The 16,811-nt window shown below is 46.8% G+C and overlaps 1 protein-coding gene across 1 annotated transcript in view; it reads left to right on the top strand.

Moving 5' to 3' along the window:
* Window positions 1-16,811, top strand: part of plcb1 (phospholipase C beta 1) — a gene marked incomplete at both ends in the record, with an annotated part of 206,256 nt that overhangs the window by 57,459 nt on the left and 131,986 nt on the right. The window contains 5 exons of the mRNA XM_084321967.1: window positions 1,631-1,794; window positions 2,202-2,348; window positions 2,613-2,770; window positions 7,959-8,041; window positions 8,520-8,604. Coding sequence (XP_084178093.1) covers window positions 1,631-1,794; window positions 2,202-2,348; window positions 2,613-2,770; window positions 7,959-8,041; window positions 8,520-8,604 — 637 coding nt within the window. The remainder of the gene's footprint in view (window positions 1-1,630; window positions 1,795-2,201; window positions 2,349-2,612; window positions 2,771-7,958; window positions 8,042-8,519; window positions 8,605-16,811) is intronic.

Below are 16,811 nucleotides of genomic sequence, written 5' to 3'. Positions count from 1 at the left end.
TTCTCGTAAAATTGCGAGAGAGAGAAAAATAAGATACAATGTCCACGTAGCTCCTTTGCAACAACTATTTCGGCACTAAACTCAAAGTGGTGTATACAGTCACTTCTACGGTGGTGAAAATAGGGAAGGAGCTGTTAGTATGGCCACGACCCCGCTTATGTAAAGGAGCGGATGTGGGTGTGGCCAGGCGGATGGGTGTGTACATGTGAAGAACATTTTTCAGTATTAGATTGATAAGGGATATGGTTCCACTAGAGTGCAGAGCGTAAGCTATACGATAATATAACTATATAAAACGGGTGGGAAGGTAATGGGACTGGGAGGAGGCTCTCTCTCTCTCGCTCTCTCTGTCTATCTCTCTTGCTCGCTCGTTCTCTCGCTTGTATCACCGTAAACCTGTTGCAAAATATCATAGCGCACGCTCCCACACGTATTCCGATCCGTGCAATAATATTCACAGGGGTATATATTGTCATTCGACAAGTTACCAATGCATTGTCCCGATTATGCCCCCCCCCCCCCCCCCCCCCCCCCCCGTGGCGAAATTAATTAGTCGCTCTCTATCTCTCCCAAAAGGTATCTGCCAGTGCAGACTGTGGGTGACTGTCACTCAAAGCGCATTGCGAGTATGGGCGTAGCCCAGCCAAAAACAGCTTGGAATCTTGAAGGACAGAAACTGCAGCTCTACAGTACTTGATTAGAAATACAAAACAATGAATTTTTTGGAGAAAAAAAACGTACAGATGTGTTCCATAGACTCACAGGTGTAAAATTGCCCAAATAGTGAAAGAAATAGTAAGATAGTTCCTCTTTTAACTTAACCATAGCCTAATTTCACTCACTTAACTTTAAGTTCACTTAACCTTATCTTAACTTTAACTTAACCTTAACTTAATTTCAACTTGAACTTCAACTTCACTCAACTTCATAACAAGTTAGTAGCAGAAAATTATTCATAGTAGCCTATTCACGTTGCAGTCACTAAACTAAATAAATTGCCTATTTAAAGATTTGGGGGGCGGCTAGGTGGCGCAGTGGGCAAGGCGCTCGCCACCAACGCAGGTGATGCTGGGTTCGAGCCCAGCTCTCGGCGTTGCTACCAGCTTGGCTGGTCGTTCATACTAATACAATTGGCAGTATTAGGGGGTGGGAAGCTGGTGGGTGGGGATCGGACGTTGTGGACAGCGACTCCTACAGGTCGGTTGGTGCGCCTGCGCAGTAGAATCAGGAAGCAACGGGGGCGGCGTGTCCCTCCCACGCAGACCCTCGCCACTGAGAGATCGCGCTGTACAGGTGAAAAGATGTGACGGCTGCCTCCTCGAGTACCGGAGGGGACACGTGATGCAAGGCTTCGTCCACATTGCAGCCGGCTTGTGGGAGGCATGGCCTACCAACGTTCGAGACAGGGGAGGGTAGAATTGGACAATACGAAATTGGGGAAGGGAGAAAAATAGAAAATGGGGAGAAAAAGTAGATACAAAAAAATAAAAGATACAAATTTGGGTTAGGGTTAGTGGCTGAGTGAGCAGAAGAGTTGACTGTGTCCTAATCTGACCTTTAACCTCTTCTGTTCTAATCCTCAGACTCTAACGCTAACCCTGACCTTTACATAACCTCCTCTGTTTTCCAGTGGAGGGGCAGAAGGGACCATGTCAGTGGAACAAATGACGGACTTCATCAACAGCAAGCAGAGAGACCCTCGGCTCAACGAGATCCTCTACCCACCCCTTCACCCAGACCAGGCTCTCTCTCTGATGGAGAGACACCAGCAAGACCCTAGGCTGCTAAAACAAGGTAGACAGATAGACAGATAGAAATAGATAGATAGATAGATAGATAGATAGATAGATAGATAGATAGATAGATAGATAGATAGATAGATAGATAGATAGATAGATAGATAGATAGATAGATAGATAGATAGATAGATAGATAGATAGATAGATAGATTTCATGGTATCTAATTTATAACTAACATAATTACTGTGTGTGTGTGTGTGTGTGCGTGCGTCTGTATGTGTGTGTGTGTGTGTGTGTGTGTGTGTGTGTGTGTGTGTGTGTGTGTGTGTGTGTGTGTGTGTGTGTGTGTGTGTGTGTGTGTGTGTGTGTGTGTGCGTGCGTGCGTGCGTGCGTGCGTGCGTGCGTGCGTGCGTGCGTGCGTGCGTGCGTGCGTGCGTGCGTGCGTGCGTGCGTGCGTGTAGGTCTTATCTCTCTGCAAGCGTTCTCCAGCTTCCTGTCCAGCGATGACAACGGACTGATTCCTCCTGAGAAACTGGACCAGTCTGAAGACATGACCTTTCCTCTGTCTCACTACTTCATTAACTCCTCCCACAACACATACCTGACAGGTACACACACACACACACACGCACACGCACACGCACACACACACACACACACACACACACACACACACACACACACACACACACACACACACACACACACACACACACACACACATACATACACATACATACATGTCAGTTGGCTGGCAGCTTGTCAGTGGAGGTAGTCAGTACAGACAGGTTAAGACTTGGTTCATCGTGGTTTATCATGTAGACAAGTTAAGACTTGGTTCATCGTGTTGTTTTTATTGTCTTGTTTTCCAGCTGGTCAGTTTGCTGGTAACTCATCAGTAGAGATGTACAGACAGGTGCTTCTGGCTGGCTGTCGCTGTGTGGAGCTGGACGTCTGGAAGGGACGAACCGCAGAGGAGGAACCAGTCATCACACATGGCTTCACCATGACTACAGAAATTTGCTTTAAGGTACTATATCACACCTACACATAGGTCTATGACACTACATACAGTGGCGGCTGGTGAATTCTTCTCCAGGGGGGGCGCTATACCAAACATTTTACAAACATGTACCGAGGTATCACAATGTCACACACCACACACTGAGTAGCCTACTGTGCACGTCAGAGCTTCGGCAAAACCACAAGGTGTGAATATTTAAGAAGGTACAGTACAACTATCACCATTGCCATCAATCAATATATGATCACAGTCAATGCAGCCACGTTTCCAATAGCGCCTACACAAACATTCACGCCCATATCTCTCTCTCTCTCTCTCTCTCTCTCTCTCTCTCTCTCTCTCTCTCTCTCTCTCTCTCTCTCTCTCTCTCTCTCTCTCTCTCTCTCTCTCTCTCGGGAGCAGGCAGCATATTATCACTGTACTATATTTGTGCATGCTCCCACGCACGTATTCAGATCCGTACAATAATAATCACAGAGGTATATCTTGTCATTTGAAACAAGTTACCATTATATTGTCCCGGGTGATTATGCCCCCCCGCGGCGAAATTAATTAGTATCCCCCTCTATCTCTCTATCTCTTTCTTTCTCTCTCTCTCACTCACACACAGCGCGACGTGGAATCTATCGTTACACAAATTACAAGGAACTGCAAAAGATCAGACCTAGTAGTATGTAGTATATACCAACTTCAGTATGAGTACAGGGCTGTACAGCATATTTTGCATATTGTTAAACGAGCCAAGGCTAGCTATTAAACATAGACTTACCATCACAAGAGTTGAAGGGGGCGAGATATTCAGCTGTCCGCTGTTTTTTTAATCCACTCAAAAAGAAACTCCAGTAACAGTCCATACCATGGGCATGTTGCATCTGTCCCCCGTTTTAAAAAGCAGGAATTGAAAGCAACAGCATTCATGACTGCAGCCAGCTAGCCACATAGCTTCTTGTTAGCCAAAGTAGCCAACACTTCTTACCACCAGCTAGAAAACGACAGAGTATTGTCTTCCTCTGTCTGTTGATTGTTTCTGAATTGAGGACAAACTCAACTCCTTCTACGCTCGGTTCGGTGTAGACAGTGTCGCCGCTAGCCCTCTGGCTAGTGACGTCACTGGCGCACCGGCTGTTGTGGAGGGGGGGGGGGGGGCAACCGCGGGGGGGGGCGGGGGCGCTCTCTCGTTGTCGGAACACAGTGTGAGAAGAGCATTTATGCAGGTGAACACCAGGAAGGCTGCTGGCCCAGATGGTATAACAGGACGCATACTTAAGTCCTGTGCCAACCAGCTTGCCCCGGTGTTCACCGCCATATTTAATCAATCCCTGGCGGAGTCAGTGGTCCCTGCCTGCTTCAAGATGTCTACCATCATCCCTGTACCGAAGAAACCCTCCCCAACATGTCCAAATGACTACAGACCGGTGGCACTCACCTCTGTGGTCATGAAATGTTTCGAGAGGCTGGTCAAGGACCACATTTGTGCCTCCCTTGATATGGACCCTCCCTATGCAATTTGCATACAGGACAAACAGGTCCACTGACGACGCGGTCTCCCAGGTACTGCACAGCACTCTCTCCCACCTTGACCGTCAGAAGGGGGGCTATGTGAGACTGTTGTTCATTGACTACAGCTCAGCGTTCAACACCATAGTCCCCACCAGACTGGTGGACAAGCTGATCGAGCTAGGTCTGAGCTCCGCCCTGAGCGCCTGGGTACTGGACTTTCTGAGTGAAAGACCCCAGGCAGTCAAGGTGGGGGGTCAGACCTCCAACACCATCACCCTGAGCATCGGGTCCCCCCAGGGCTGTGTTCTAAGCCCCCTGCTGTACTCACTCTACACACACGATTGTGTGGCCAAGTTCAGCTCCAACTCCATAGTGAAGTTCGCAGACGACACGGTGGTGGTGGGGCTGATCTCGGACAACGACGAGAAGGCCTACCGGGAGGAGGTTGAGGTACTGGAACGCTGGTGCCAGGACAACAGCCTGCTCCTGAACATTGGTAAAACCAAGGAGCTGATCATGGATTATAGGAGAGGACAGCAGGAGACACACACACCACTGATGATTAACGGGGCTACCGTGGACAGGGTGAGCAGCTTTAAGTACCTGGGGGTCCACATCTCAGAGGATCTGACATGGTCAACACACATAGACACAGTAGTAAAGAAAGCGAAGCAGCGCCTCTACCACCTGAGACAGTTAAGGAAGTTCAGAGTATCGGGGAAGATACTCCAGTCCTTCTACTCAGGAGCTGTAGAGAGCATCTTGACCGGAAACATCACTGCCTGGTATGGAAACAGCACGGCACAGGACAAGAAGGCCCTACAGAGAGTGGTGCGCTCAGCCGAGCGTACCACGGGTATTGCGCTACCTCCCCTGCAGGTTCTATACAACAAGAGGTGCAAATCCAGAGCCTGCAGAATAATGAAAGACCCCCACCACCCCAATAACAGCCTGTTCCAGCTGCTGAGGTCAGGCAGACGCCTGCGAACCCCAGCTACTAGGACGGAGAGGCTTAGGCTCAGCTTCTTCCCCCAGGCCATCAGAGCCTTGAACAATGAACATTGAGTGCCACAGAAACTGAACTATCCACACACAAGCACACACGAGCACACACACGACACGCACGCTGTGCACGCTCACACACTAGCAGCCACTTTAACACTTTAACACGAGCGGGCACACACTCATGCCGCACACACGCACACTTATGGCCAAGAGGAAAGGCCACTTTAAATTAGTATAACAACAGGAACAGTGTATTGCACTACTAAAGCTACCTAGCATGTCCTATATGCTCTGTAAATACTATGTACAGATACCGAGATGTCACACCATGTTACCTGTTTATTGCACAATGTTTTTTTTTTATTGGATTCTATTATATGTTGTACCACTGTATTTTTATTGGATTCTATTATATGTTGTACCACTGTATTGCACATCGTCGCGGGCAAGACCACCCGCATTTCATTGTTTACTTGTATGCCGTGACAATTAAAACTCTTGACTTGACTTGACTTGACTTGATATCAGGCTGATGAGGTCGAAACTCTTTCACTCCAGTGTTCATCTCTCAAAAGGTATTGTTTTGAGGGATTTACCTGCATTCGAGGTTGTAATGTTCTGACTCCATGCCTCCAATGATCCATGGTAGCTACTAGTAAGCTAGCAAACTCTCCGTTGTGTGGACTGGGAGAGTGACAACACACAGCAGGACCCTGCTTGCTTGGAGCGCTAGAAAAACGCGCCCCGATTACATCATATTACATCATATTTGAACGCACTGATAGGCGAAATGTATTTGCTTGACCTATTTATTTGGCTGCGATGATACAGTGAAGCGCACAGTGTGCGCGCTACGTCTATGTGCCCAGCTTTAGAGGTACTCTCTATATCATATCAGACAGTGATGTCATGTGAATCACAAAACAATGATTTATATTTGATATATTAACGATGTGCATTTGAAACACAAACATACTTAAAATGAGTAGATATTATTCATTTTAAACATGTTTATTTAGTTTTTAGGGGTCTAAAATTAAAATTAAAATAAAACATTTTCTTCTTCTCCTGCTCTCTTTACCAGGGGGGGCGGCGCCCCAGCGCCCCCTATGGGCGGGGCGCCACTGACTACATATAGTTCTATAGGTCTATAACACTACATATAGTTATATAGCACTATAGTTCTATAGCTTGGAATTGTCATCCTTTACAGTAGGTGCTATTTTTAGAAACCCTGTTTGAAAGCAGGAGACAGCATGTGCAGCAGTGATTTTCTCTGTAGACTAGTAGAGCCACAAATTTAACAATCCCTGTGCACCTTTTTCTTGTATTTTTTTTGCCTGTTCTCCCAACCCCCAATTTAGTCGTTATGCCAATTCCCTTCCTGGTCGTTGTGCGCATTGCCCTACTGTCAGTCTGGGGAGGGTGTAGACTATCACATGCTTCCTACAATACATATGGAGTCTTGAACACTGAACTCTCCACACACAAGCACACACACAACACACACACTGTATACTCACACACTAGCAGTCACTTTAGCATGAACACACACACACACACACACACACACACATGCTGCACACGCTCACACTCAACGGTCACTTTACACAATGAAAAGGTCACTTTAAAAACAAGAACGGGAGTGGTTCTTGTATAGTAAACAGATGGATATAGCAAGCTAGCATAAGGACACTTAGTACAACTGTAGATTGTATAGTATAGCATTGTATAGTAGTGTACATAAGACCCAGTGCCTCATCCGTAGCTGTGGAGTGGAACAGTGGAGAGAACATGTTGAAAACAGTAGGCCCAACTCGTTATGTAGATCTATAGCACTACAGCAGATCTCTGAATATAAATACCTGGGTATGCCTGGCCAACAGCTTTTTCCCATCTTATTTACAAGTTGCAAGCGAAGGTCAAATAATTGTTTTTTAATCTGTACAGGATGCTCTCTTCTTTAACTTTTTCTGCTAGACTCACTCTGGTTAAAATGACAATTCTTCCCATGCTAGACTATGGTGACACCATCTACCGATCTGCTTGCAAAATTACTCTGCAGAAGCTTGATGTTTTCTATCACTTTGACATATGTTTTGCTACAAATGCCCCTTTCAGAACTCACCACTGCACTTCATATTCCTCTATAAACTGGCCATCCTTACACACCCGTTGTGAAATACACTGGTTTATGTTAATCTATAAACGACTTGTGTAGTTTGTTGAAATGTGCAGCTGCCGTCTACAACACCCATTCTACAAATCTCATCCTGCTGAAAACCCCCCAAAACACACTCAGTAATTGGTCAATCATCATTTCAGTCTGCCGTGCCCACAGACTGGAACAATTTACAAAAAAGTTTAAAACTAGACAATTTAATCTCCAAATCAGATTTCAAGGATACTATCATGGACATTTATACTGACACTTGCAACTGCTCCTAAACTAGCACCTGCATCTGCCTGCCTGCTGTGGCTGTTTTGTTTTGCTCTGTTTGTCTTAATCTTAATCCCTCAAAAGGCTTTGCCTATATAAAATAATGTAATAATTATGCCATGCCTTGCACAAACAGAGCAGTAAGTTATATCAAGGTACCCACACGAGGTATATGCGTATGACTTTGAAGACGCACACATCACATGCCTAAAACTATAGGCTGCATTGTTTTATTTAATTTTTTTACAGGAAGTGATTGAAGCCATCGCTGAGAGCGCCTTCAGAACCTCTCAGTTCCCTGTCATCCTGTCCTTTGAAAATCATGTAGACTCGTGAGTCACTTTCTCTCCCTCCCTCTTTCTCACTCTGTCTCTCTCCCTTGGTTTCTCCTTTCGCTCTGTCTCTCTCCCTCTCTCGCTCTTGCTCTGTCTCTCTCCCTCTCTCCCTCCCTCTCTCCCTCCATCTCTCTTGCTCTGTCTCTCTTCCTCTCTCCATCCCTCTCTCTTGCACTTTCTATCTCCCTCTCTCTCTGTCTGTCTCTCTCTGTTTCTCTGTCTGCTGTTCAGGCAATACAGTAACTACAATACAATTACAGGGAGTGGAGAGAAACAGCTGTTCAGTTAACAAGAAGCCTGCCTGTCTGTCTGTCTGTCTGTCTGTCTGTCTGTCTGTCTGTCTGTCTGTCTGTCTGTCTGTCTGTCTGTCTGTCTGTCTGTCTGTCTGTCTGTCTGTCTGTCTGTCTGTCTGTCTGTCTCTCTGTCTGTATGTCTGTCTGTCTGTCTGTCTCCCTGTCTATCTGCCTCTCTCCAGGTTGAAACAGCAGGCTAAGATGGCTGAATATTGCCGTTCCATCTTTGGAGATGCTCTGTTGACCGACCCCCTGGACAAGTATCCTGTAAGACACACACACACACACACACACACACACACACACACACACACACACACACACACACACACACACACACACACACACACACACACACACACACACACACACACACACACACACACACACACACACACACACCACACACACTTGCTTGTCGTTCACATCCATAAATGCAGTGTCTTAACTTTATGATCAAGCAAAGCTGCCATTTCCATGAAATGTATAAGACAGCCTCTTTCTTGTAATGTGTGCTGATCATATCAGCTGGATGGGGTTAGCTATGATCATATCAGCTGGATGAAGTTAGTGATGTTTCCTGCAACTTCTCCAGCAGAAACCTAGTGACTTAATATGAGTATTATTTTTGAAAGGTTCAAACACACAGCCATAGTAAGCTCACTATGTTGTAGTTGAAGTGGATTCCCAGCTTAAATTCCCTATTTACTACTTCTTTCTGCGTTGTGATTTAAACCTTTTTACAAGCTCTTGGGATCCACTCTTTGCTAAATGCAGATAACCAGTGTTTTTAACCTGGTTATTGCTTTCTGCGTACCCAGAGAGAAAAATACGGCACTGCCGTTTGAAATGAAGCGAGATCTGAGCAGTTTTGAAAAGAACCCGTTTTTAATGAAAATGGATTTCAAATCAGATGTTACAAAAAGAAATATTGTGCAATGAACCTGCAAGACGCATCCAATATGCCGGAAGTTTGCAGAAATTCAGACTAAATTCTCAAATAAAAAGCTCTGTCTAAAAACATGTCTCGTCTCGTCTTCGAATCTGCTGCGTCGATTTCTTCTCCTTGCTGGGTCTGTTGTGGAGAAAAAGGGTGTGTGTTTCTTGTTCCTTCCTGGTTCTGTTCGGGTTGGTTCTCTGTCTCCTGGCACGGAGTTTTTGCTAATATCCAATTTAGGCTCCGCCTCTAATTTTACAGAAAGCGGGCGTTTCTCCAAACTCATACCGAGCTCCCTGATTGGAGAAACAATATCTCTGGCTGTCCATAGGCTAATTTACTACAGTGAATTTAGTAGTGGGCGTTCTTCCAACAGTTTCAAGATACCCTTACTGGGCAAAAAAGGGGGAGGCCGAAGGCCAAAAGGGGAAGTCTTTGATCTTACTCTATTTCGGCTGCCTTTTGTTTAACGAGATAGCAGGCACCACTTCCACAAAAGGCTTCCTGTGAGTTTATGTCTGGCTCCTAAGGCCGTTTGTATATTCAGCCTCACAGACCAGATGTTCCCTTAGATGTTTGTTTGATCTTAAAACTGTGAAACCACACAGTCGCTGATTTTATCACCTTTTTAGGAGATAAAACAGCGACTGTCTTCTGGTTGAATTAGCTTACTGCCTAGTTGCTTTGTCTGCATTTTCTAATCTTGTAGTGTGAGGAGAGGGGGAGTGGGTGTAAATTACCTGTCCTATTTTCGCCATTCTGCGATCCATGGTGTACAGTACAATAAATACAGTTTGAATGGAATTCTACTACAGTTTCCCCGGTTTGGGGATTGATGATCCCCAAGATACATGTTAGTAATTTCTCAAACAAACTGTTTACAATTACCTTAACCTTACTGTTTAACCTAATTACCTCAGAGCCAAACCTTTCCAGAATCCTTCTGACTCATTTTCCATATTTGTTAGTATCATTTACTTTCAACACCCACATTACTCCCTCCTCCACTGACCGACTATGGACCCATCTTTATTTACACAGTTCTCTATTCACTCACACCGTTTAACAATTTCCACTCATTTTGCAGGTTATATACAATGTTATCAGTTATATCAATTTCACTTCAGTCTAGGTCCGTCCCTTTATACAAAAAGATGATCGTACCAATTACCAGGTTTAGACTATACTTTATGTGTTTTTTATCCAAATGTGTCTGTTTTGTGCAATTCACTCTGAAAGAAAAGACCTTACATTGCATTTACTATCTAAACATTTCTAAAAAAGGAGAGAGCTTAGCTAATGAAAAATGAAAAATTAATATGTACACGCCCTCTCCAAGGCCTATCAGTTACACTATCCCTTCCTTTGCCTATGTATATCGTTTAGGCTTCTTGATGACTCGTTGTGGTCGAGTATCTTGTTCCGGGCTTGTGCTAAGCACTGGTTCCTCTGGCTCTTCTGGTACCTTCTCCAAGTCCACAGAGGAGAAATTATTATGTTCCAATTCATAATCCTCTCCTCTGTCTGGTTCCTGTAAAAAACCTTCATCTTCTACTGGTGGCCAATCGTGGCCCCCTCGGTCTGGCTCGCCATAATCATCCGGGTCTTCCCCATCGTTTGGGGTTAGCGCCGCCTTCACTTCGCCTTCGTGTAACGGTTGCGACGCCCCGGTTTTACCGTCAAGGTCTTGTGGTTCAGGTTCCCATTCTTGGTCCGTATTGGTTGCTTTTACACAATGAGTAACGTGAAACCACATAGGCGATCCTTCAACTTGTAAAGCCCTCTCGGTGGCTCGAACGACTTTGTATGGCCCTTCTCGTCTCGCGCCAAACCACTTGCGTCTAAATACTTTGACATAAACGTAGTCGCCTGGTATGATTTGAGGTGTAGTCTGCCTATTCACCTCCTCCCCGGTTTCATGCTCCTGTCTACTGGAGACATGAACCAGAATACTTTTGTGTATCTTTGACATGTATTTTACGTACTCACGCATGTCGTTGTCCAGGATGTCCAAACTCGGACCTTTGCCTGTCGCGCGCAAACCTGGTACTACCATGCAGCGACCTAGCATCATTTTGTGCGGTGTCAAACGCAGACCGCGAATTTCGCACGAACGACAAGCCATCAAAGCTAAAGGAAGAGCGTTTAGCCAATTCAAGCCTGTGTGTTGACAGATCTTTACCAATTTGTTTTTTAGTGTCCCGTTCATGCGTTCCACCAACCCCTGGCTCTGCGGATGATAAACGGCCCCCAATCGCTGTTTTATGCCTAAGTGTTGGAGTATTAAACGTACAGTTTTGTCGACGAACTCTTTTCCATTGTCCGACGAGATTCTGTCCATTAAACCAAAACGGGGAATTACCTCTTGGCACAGGAACTTAGCCACAGATGCCGCATCCTTGTGCCGGGTGGCGCACGCCTCCACCCACCTTGAAAAACGACAGACAACGACAAGAATATATCTCTTCTGATTAATGGGCTTAATCATGTCAATGTAATCAATTACAAGGTCTCGCATTGGGCCATTGGGCGTGGGGATATGTCCTGGTGACACACTAATCCCCTTACGTATATTGTTTTTCAAACATATTACACACCTCTGTAACACATGATCAATTTGACTGACCAAATCTGGCGCCCAAAAGCCATATTCTCTGATTTTTCTCCTTACCTCTCCTTTATGCGCATGGCAAAAGTCGTGCGCCGTGTGGATCAGCAGTCCGACCAGGCCAGCAGGAGCCACCACAAATCCACCGGCGTCGCGCCACAAACCTGAATCATCCTGACTAGCTCCCCTGGTTATCCAGAGGTTCCGTTCCACCTGACTAGCCTCCTCCTGGAAAGTCAAAACATCTTTGTAGGTTATCTTGTCCTCTAACTCAACTCCGTGTGTGATAACCAATACCTTGCCTGTTCTGTCAGCACCTGTCACTTCCTTGGCAGCTTCGTCCGCTCTTCTGTTCCCTCGAGACATCTTGGACTCGTCTGACTGATGAGCAGCACACTTGATTATCGCAACCTGCTTTGGTTTCATAATTGCTTCTAACAAACGTTTAATCTGACTACAATGTTTTATGGCGCTTCCATCGGCTTTCTTGAATCCTCTCCCTTTCCACACTGTGCCAAACAAGAAGGCGGTACCATGTGCATAGGCGGAGTCGGTTACAATATTTACAGTTCTGCCCTCTGCCATGTTACATGCTTCCGTCAGTGCGACCAATTCTGCTAACTGGGCTGAACAAGGTTGTGATAATGCTTCGGCTTTTTCTACCACAAATCCTTCGCCCTGTGACCTTACCACGGAGTAACCTGCTTTTAGTCCCTCGCCAACACGATAACAAGAGCCGTCAGTCCATAACTCCAGATCTGGACTGTCAAATGGAAATGCCTGCAAGTCTGCTCTGAGTTTAGAGTACCTCTCGACTTCGACTAAACAGTCGTGGGGCTCTCCATCTTCAGGCGTAGGGATGTCAGCTGCCGGGTTCGTTATGGAACACCTGACCAGCGTCACATCTTCCTGTTCCAAAAGTCTGTAGTAGTGTTTAATGCGAGGCATCGTCAGTGCATATTTACCGGACTCCAACAGACTCTTCAAGTCATGCCTCACCATGATATCCACTGGATATCCCATCGTAATACTTGCGGCTTTTTCGTACATCGTATACACTCCAGCCATTTCTCGGTAGCATGGAGCCATCCCCATCTCTACTTCCGAGTAGGCAATTGAGTAGTACGCCATCGGCTGTGGTCGCGCCCCCACCCCTGTGTCCTGAGCCAACACCGCACACGCCTGCTTCTGATCTGGTGAAGAAGAGACGTATAGTATGAATTTCTTGGTATAGTTAGGCAACGCCAAGGCCGGCGCCTCTAACAGTCGGGACTTGATTGTTTCGAATGCCTGTGAGCCCTCTTCGGTCCATACCACTTTACTGCTCAGTTTATCAACGCCCGTTTCTTTCAGCATCTCTCTCAATGGTTTCACTATTTCCGTATAGTTCTCGACCCACGGAGAGCTGTACCCCATTATACCCAGAAATCCCATTAGCTGTCGTACCGTCACAGGCTTGGGTGCCGTCCTTATGGCCACCAAATGTTCTTCTGAAATAGCCCGATGGCCCTGTGAAATTGTTTGTCCTAAATAGACCACTTTAGGTTTACAATATTGCAACTTTTTCAACGACACTTTATGGCCGTTTTTCGCCAACAGTTGCAACAGTATCACGGAATCGCGATGACATGTTTCCTGATCGTCCGCGCACAGTATCAGATCATCCATGTACTGAATGACCCTAGAGGTCATGACTTTATCCAACCCCTCTAAATCCTCCCTTAGGATTTTGTTGAATATGTGTGGCGAATGTTTTAGTCCCTGCGGGATCCTAGTATACTCATAATATTCATCCTTATAAGTAAACCCAAAAAAATGCTGGCACTCCTCGCTCAAGGGCACACTAAAATATGCACTACACAAATCTATAACTGTATAGTACTCGGCTTTCGACGGGATAAATGTCAATAGCACATGGGGGTCGGGGACATCGGACGGATAGTCAAGTAACACCTCGTTGATCGCTCTTAGATCGTGCACCAGCCGGTAAGAGGTATCCGGCTTCTCCACGGGTAGCAACGGCGTGTTGCTCCGGGGATCAGTTGTTTTCCGTAAGACTCCTGCAGCTAAAAGTCCTTTAATTTGTGGCTCGATTCCAGCCACTGCTTTCTCCTTCAATGGATACTGTTTCTTCCAAGGCAGGGTGGCCCCAGGTCTAAGCTCCACCTTCACAGGTTGAGCGGACTTGATTAGTCCAATGTCAGTGCTGTTCTTTGCCCACAGCGTCTCAGGCACCGCCTCCATCATGTCCTCTTGGAGGCTTGATGCATTAGGGAGTTCTCCCAGTGTCTCTTGGGATAATTGCACAGTTTGGGGATGACCCATCCCTGTGCCTTGAACCATGATCTTAATAAACCTTCTATCAGGGCTTATCCAGATCCGTTTGTTTTCTTTCATCTGTTCAAATTCTATCCCTTCAGCTTTTTTCATCATTTCGCCTATGTGTTGTTGATCACATGAGCTGATTACCTTCAAAGTCACATGGGGAACACTATCCATTATGCCGTGCTCTTTACTCAGATAGTCACTCCGTGCAATACGTAACGCTGCTCCCTGTGGCCCCAATATGATATTGGTAGCATTCAGCTGTACTTTGTCAGGTTGCACCCTCAGCCACTCCTTAGTCTGTGACGAGTCTGCATCTCTATGATACTGCAGAGTGCAGTGATAGGGGGTCTTTGGATCCCTTGCTTCAGGCATATTGGCAGTGATAAATTTCTCCCATTGTAAGGCGGGGCCAAGTAGCTCTTGGTCCAATCCCCCTAGACAATAGATCTCTGGTGGTTCACTGTCAATTCGTTGTACCATCTGATAGTACTGGTCTTCTCGTTCGGCTATCACGCAACCCTCCGCAGTACATTTAATGTCCATCCTCAGTAACCCCAGCCCATCTCGGCCGAGCAAGTTAATAGGTGTGCTCTCCGAGACCAGCACAGGGAGAGTCGCTTCCCTGCCTTGATATCTCAGAGTCACAGGTTCGGTAACAGCCGTCAGCTGGTTTATTCCCTCAAATCCAATTGTCCGTACATATCGACCGGACAAGGTTAGGTGCGTCGCGTCTTGGGGTTGTACTACCGTGTAAGCCGCGCCGGTGTCTGCCATCATCTCGACAGATTTATCATTCACCGTTACGCACACAATAGGCTCCTCCCTTAAAGACGACACTGACAGCTGACACCTCCCCATTGGACTCTCTGGGCCTCTTCATAGTGATGATTCATTTGGCCCTCTTGCTGGATTTACCGGGCCAATGTTCTCATTTCGGTCTTGGACTCGGGGTTGACCTTGGCCTTGCCAAGTTCTTTCCTGGTCTCCCTCTCCGGGTTGACAAGCCTGTCTACAGTTCCGTGCGATATGACCAGTCACCCCACACGTCCAACACACCACCACCCGTGGCTGGAATCCATTCGGATTCCGGGGTCTGCCTCCTCCTTTCGGCCGTGGTTGCCACTCTCTCGGCCTCTGTTGTTGGTCCGGCGCATAACCCTCTTGTGTTCCCACTTGAGCCCGTCTCTGTCCCTGTGGTTCCCCTTCATATCCTGTCCCATTTCTTGGTCGTGGGGCCGCCTGGACTAAGGCTTGAAGGTATTCCACTACCTTTACTGCCTCGGTTGGCTGTTGGTACATGATCTTACGTTGTTGCTCTGCATCCTTTTCCTTTGCTCTTTGCTCTTTCTTCCGATACAGTTCAACGTAATGCTCTATTTGATCTATATATAATTCCAGCTCCATCTTTGACAATGACACCACCTCGGCCAATTTCTGTCTTACCTCTATGGGGAGGCCGCTCTCAATCTTGGTTCTCAACTGGGCTTCATGCATAGGGTCAAGTCCCGCCTCCCGACCAGTTGTGTTCTTCCACGTGGAGTAGGCTTTTTGTACGTATTGCCTGGGGTGCCCTGATGTCTCCAAAGTACCAATCGGAATTTGGTCTGCGTGCAGTCTCATTGGATAGGCTTCTCGTAGGGCCGCCCACGTTACTCCCCTGTACGCTAGGAACAGGTCCGCATCATGCGCTCCAGTCCCCACATGGCCTTGCAGGCGAGCCGCCTCCAGTATCCTTTCCATGGAGTCTTTTCCCATCATGGTTGTCAATATCTTCTTGACATCCCCCATTGCCATTTCCGTGCCAACCATTACCTCCTCCAGTTTGGCAATCCAAGGATTGGCCCCATTCTCGAGGGGTGGCAATTTCTCAGTCACCTGTGTCATGTCCGACACCTTCAGGGGGTGATATTCCAGGTCCTGTCCTCTTATTATTATAGGAGCCATGCGGATAGGGGCTTGCATGTTTCTCGTCTGGGCTCTTGTCTGTCTTTTCTCTATTACACGCTCTTGTACACGCTCTTGTATCCGCATAAGGGCCTCTTGCTTCTCTCCTTTTTTGTCTTCCAGATCCTTTTGCTTCCCCTCAATGCCAGCCCGCGTCCTCATGAACGTCTGATATTCCTCCCCCTCCGCTTGCATGGCCTCAGGGTCGGGTCTTTGTCCTGCTAGGACCGTTTGATCTTGGTCCAAGTCCATGAGCCCCCGCTCTATCTCCGTCAGATCATCTTTTATCCGTCCTATCTGTACCCCAAGTACGATGTCGATAGTCTCCAGATCCTCACCTACTCCAACCATAGTCACATGTGGTGGTATTGTGAGATCAATCTTGTGACTGTCAGGTGCTACCCCCTTGTGGCCCTGGGGTTGGGGGGAGGTATAATGCTGGGGGGGAATGAGCTCTCGATATATCGTACGGGGCGTATGAGCTGGGGAGCTTTGGGGGTGCTCCAGCTGGTGGACAGGCTCTCTCTGGTAGTCTCTCTGGGGGTTACACTCTCTCTGAGGCTGACCATGGGCCTTCTTCACCCTTTCCCACTCTTTCTTTTCCCACTCTTTCTCTTTTAACATTGCCTCATAGCCTTCCTTATTCTTTCTCTCAGC

This window comes from Notolepis coatsorum (genome assembly GCF_963971535.1).
Source record: "Notolepis coatsorum genome assembly, chromosome: 9".
NCBI lineage: Eukaryota > Metazoa > Chordata > Actinopteri > Aulopiformes > Paralepididae > Notolepis > Notolepis coatsorum.
This window is presented reverse-complemented; position numbering and strand designations above follow the sequence as displayed.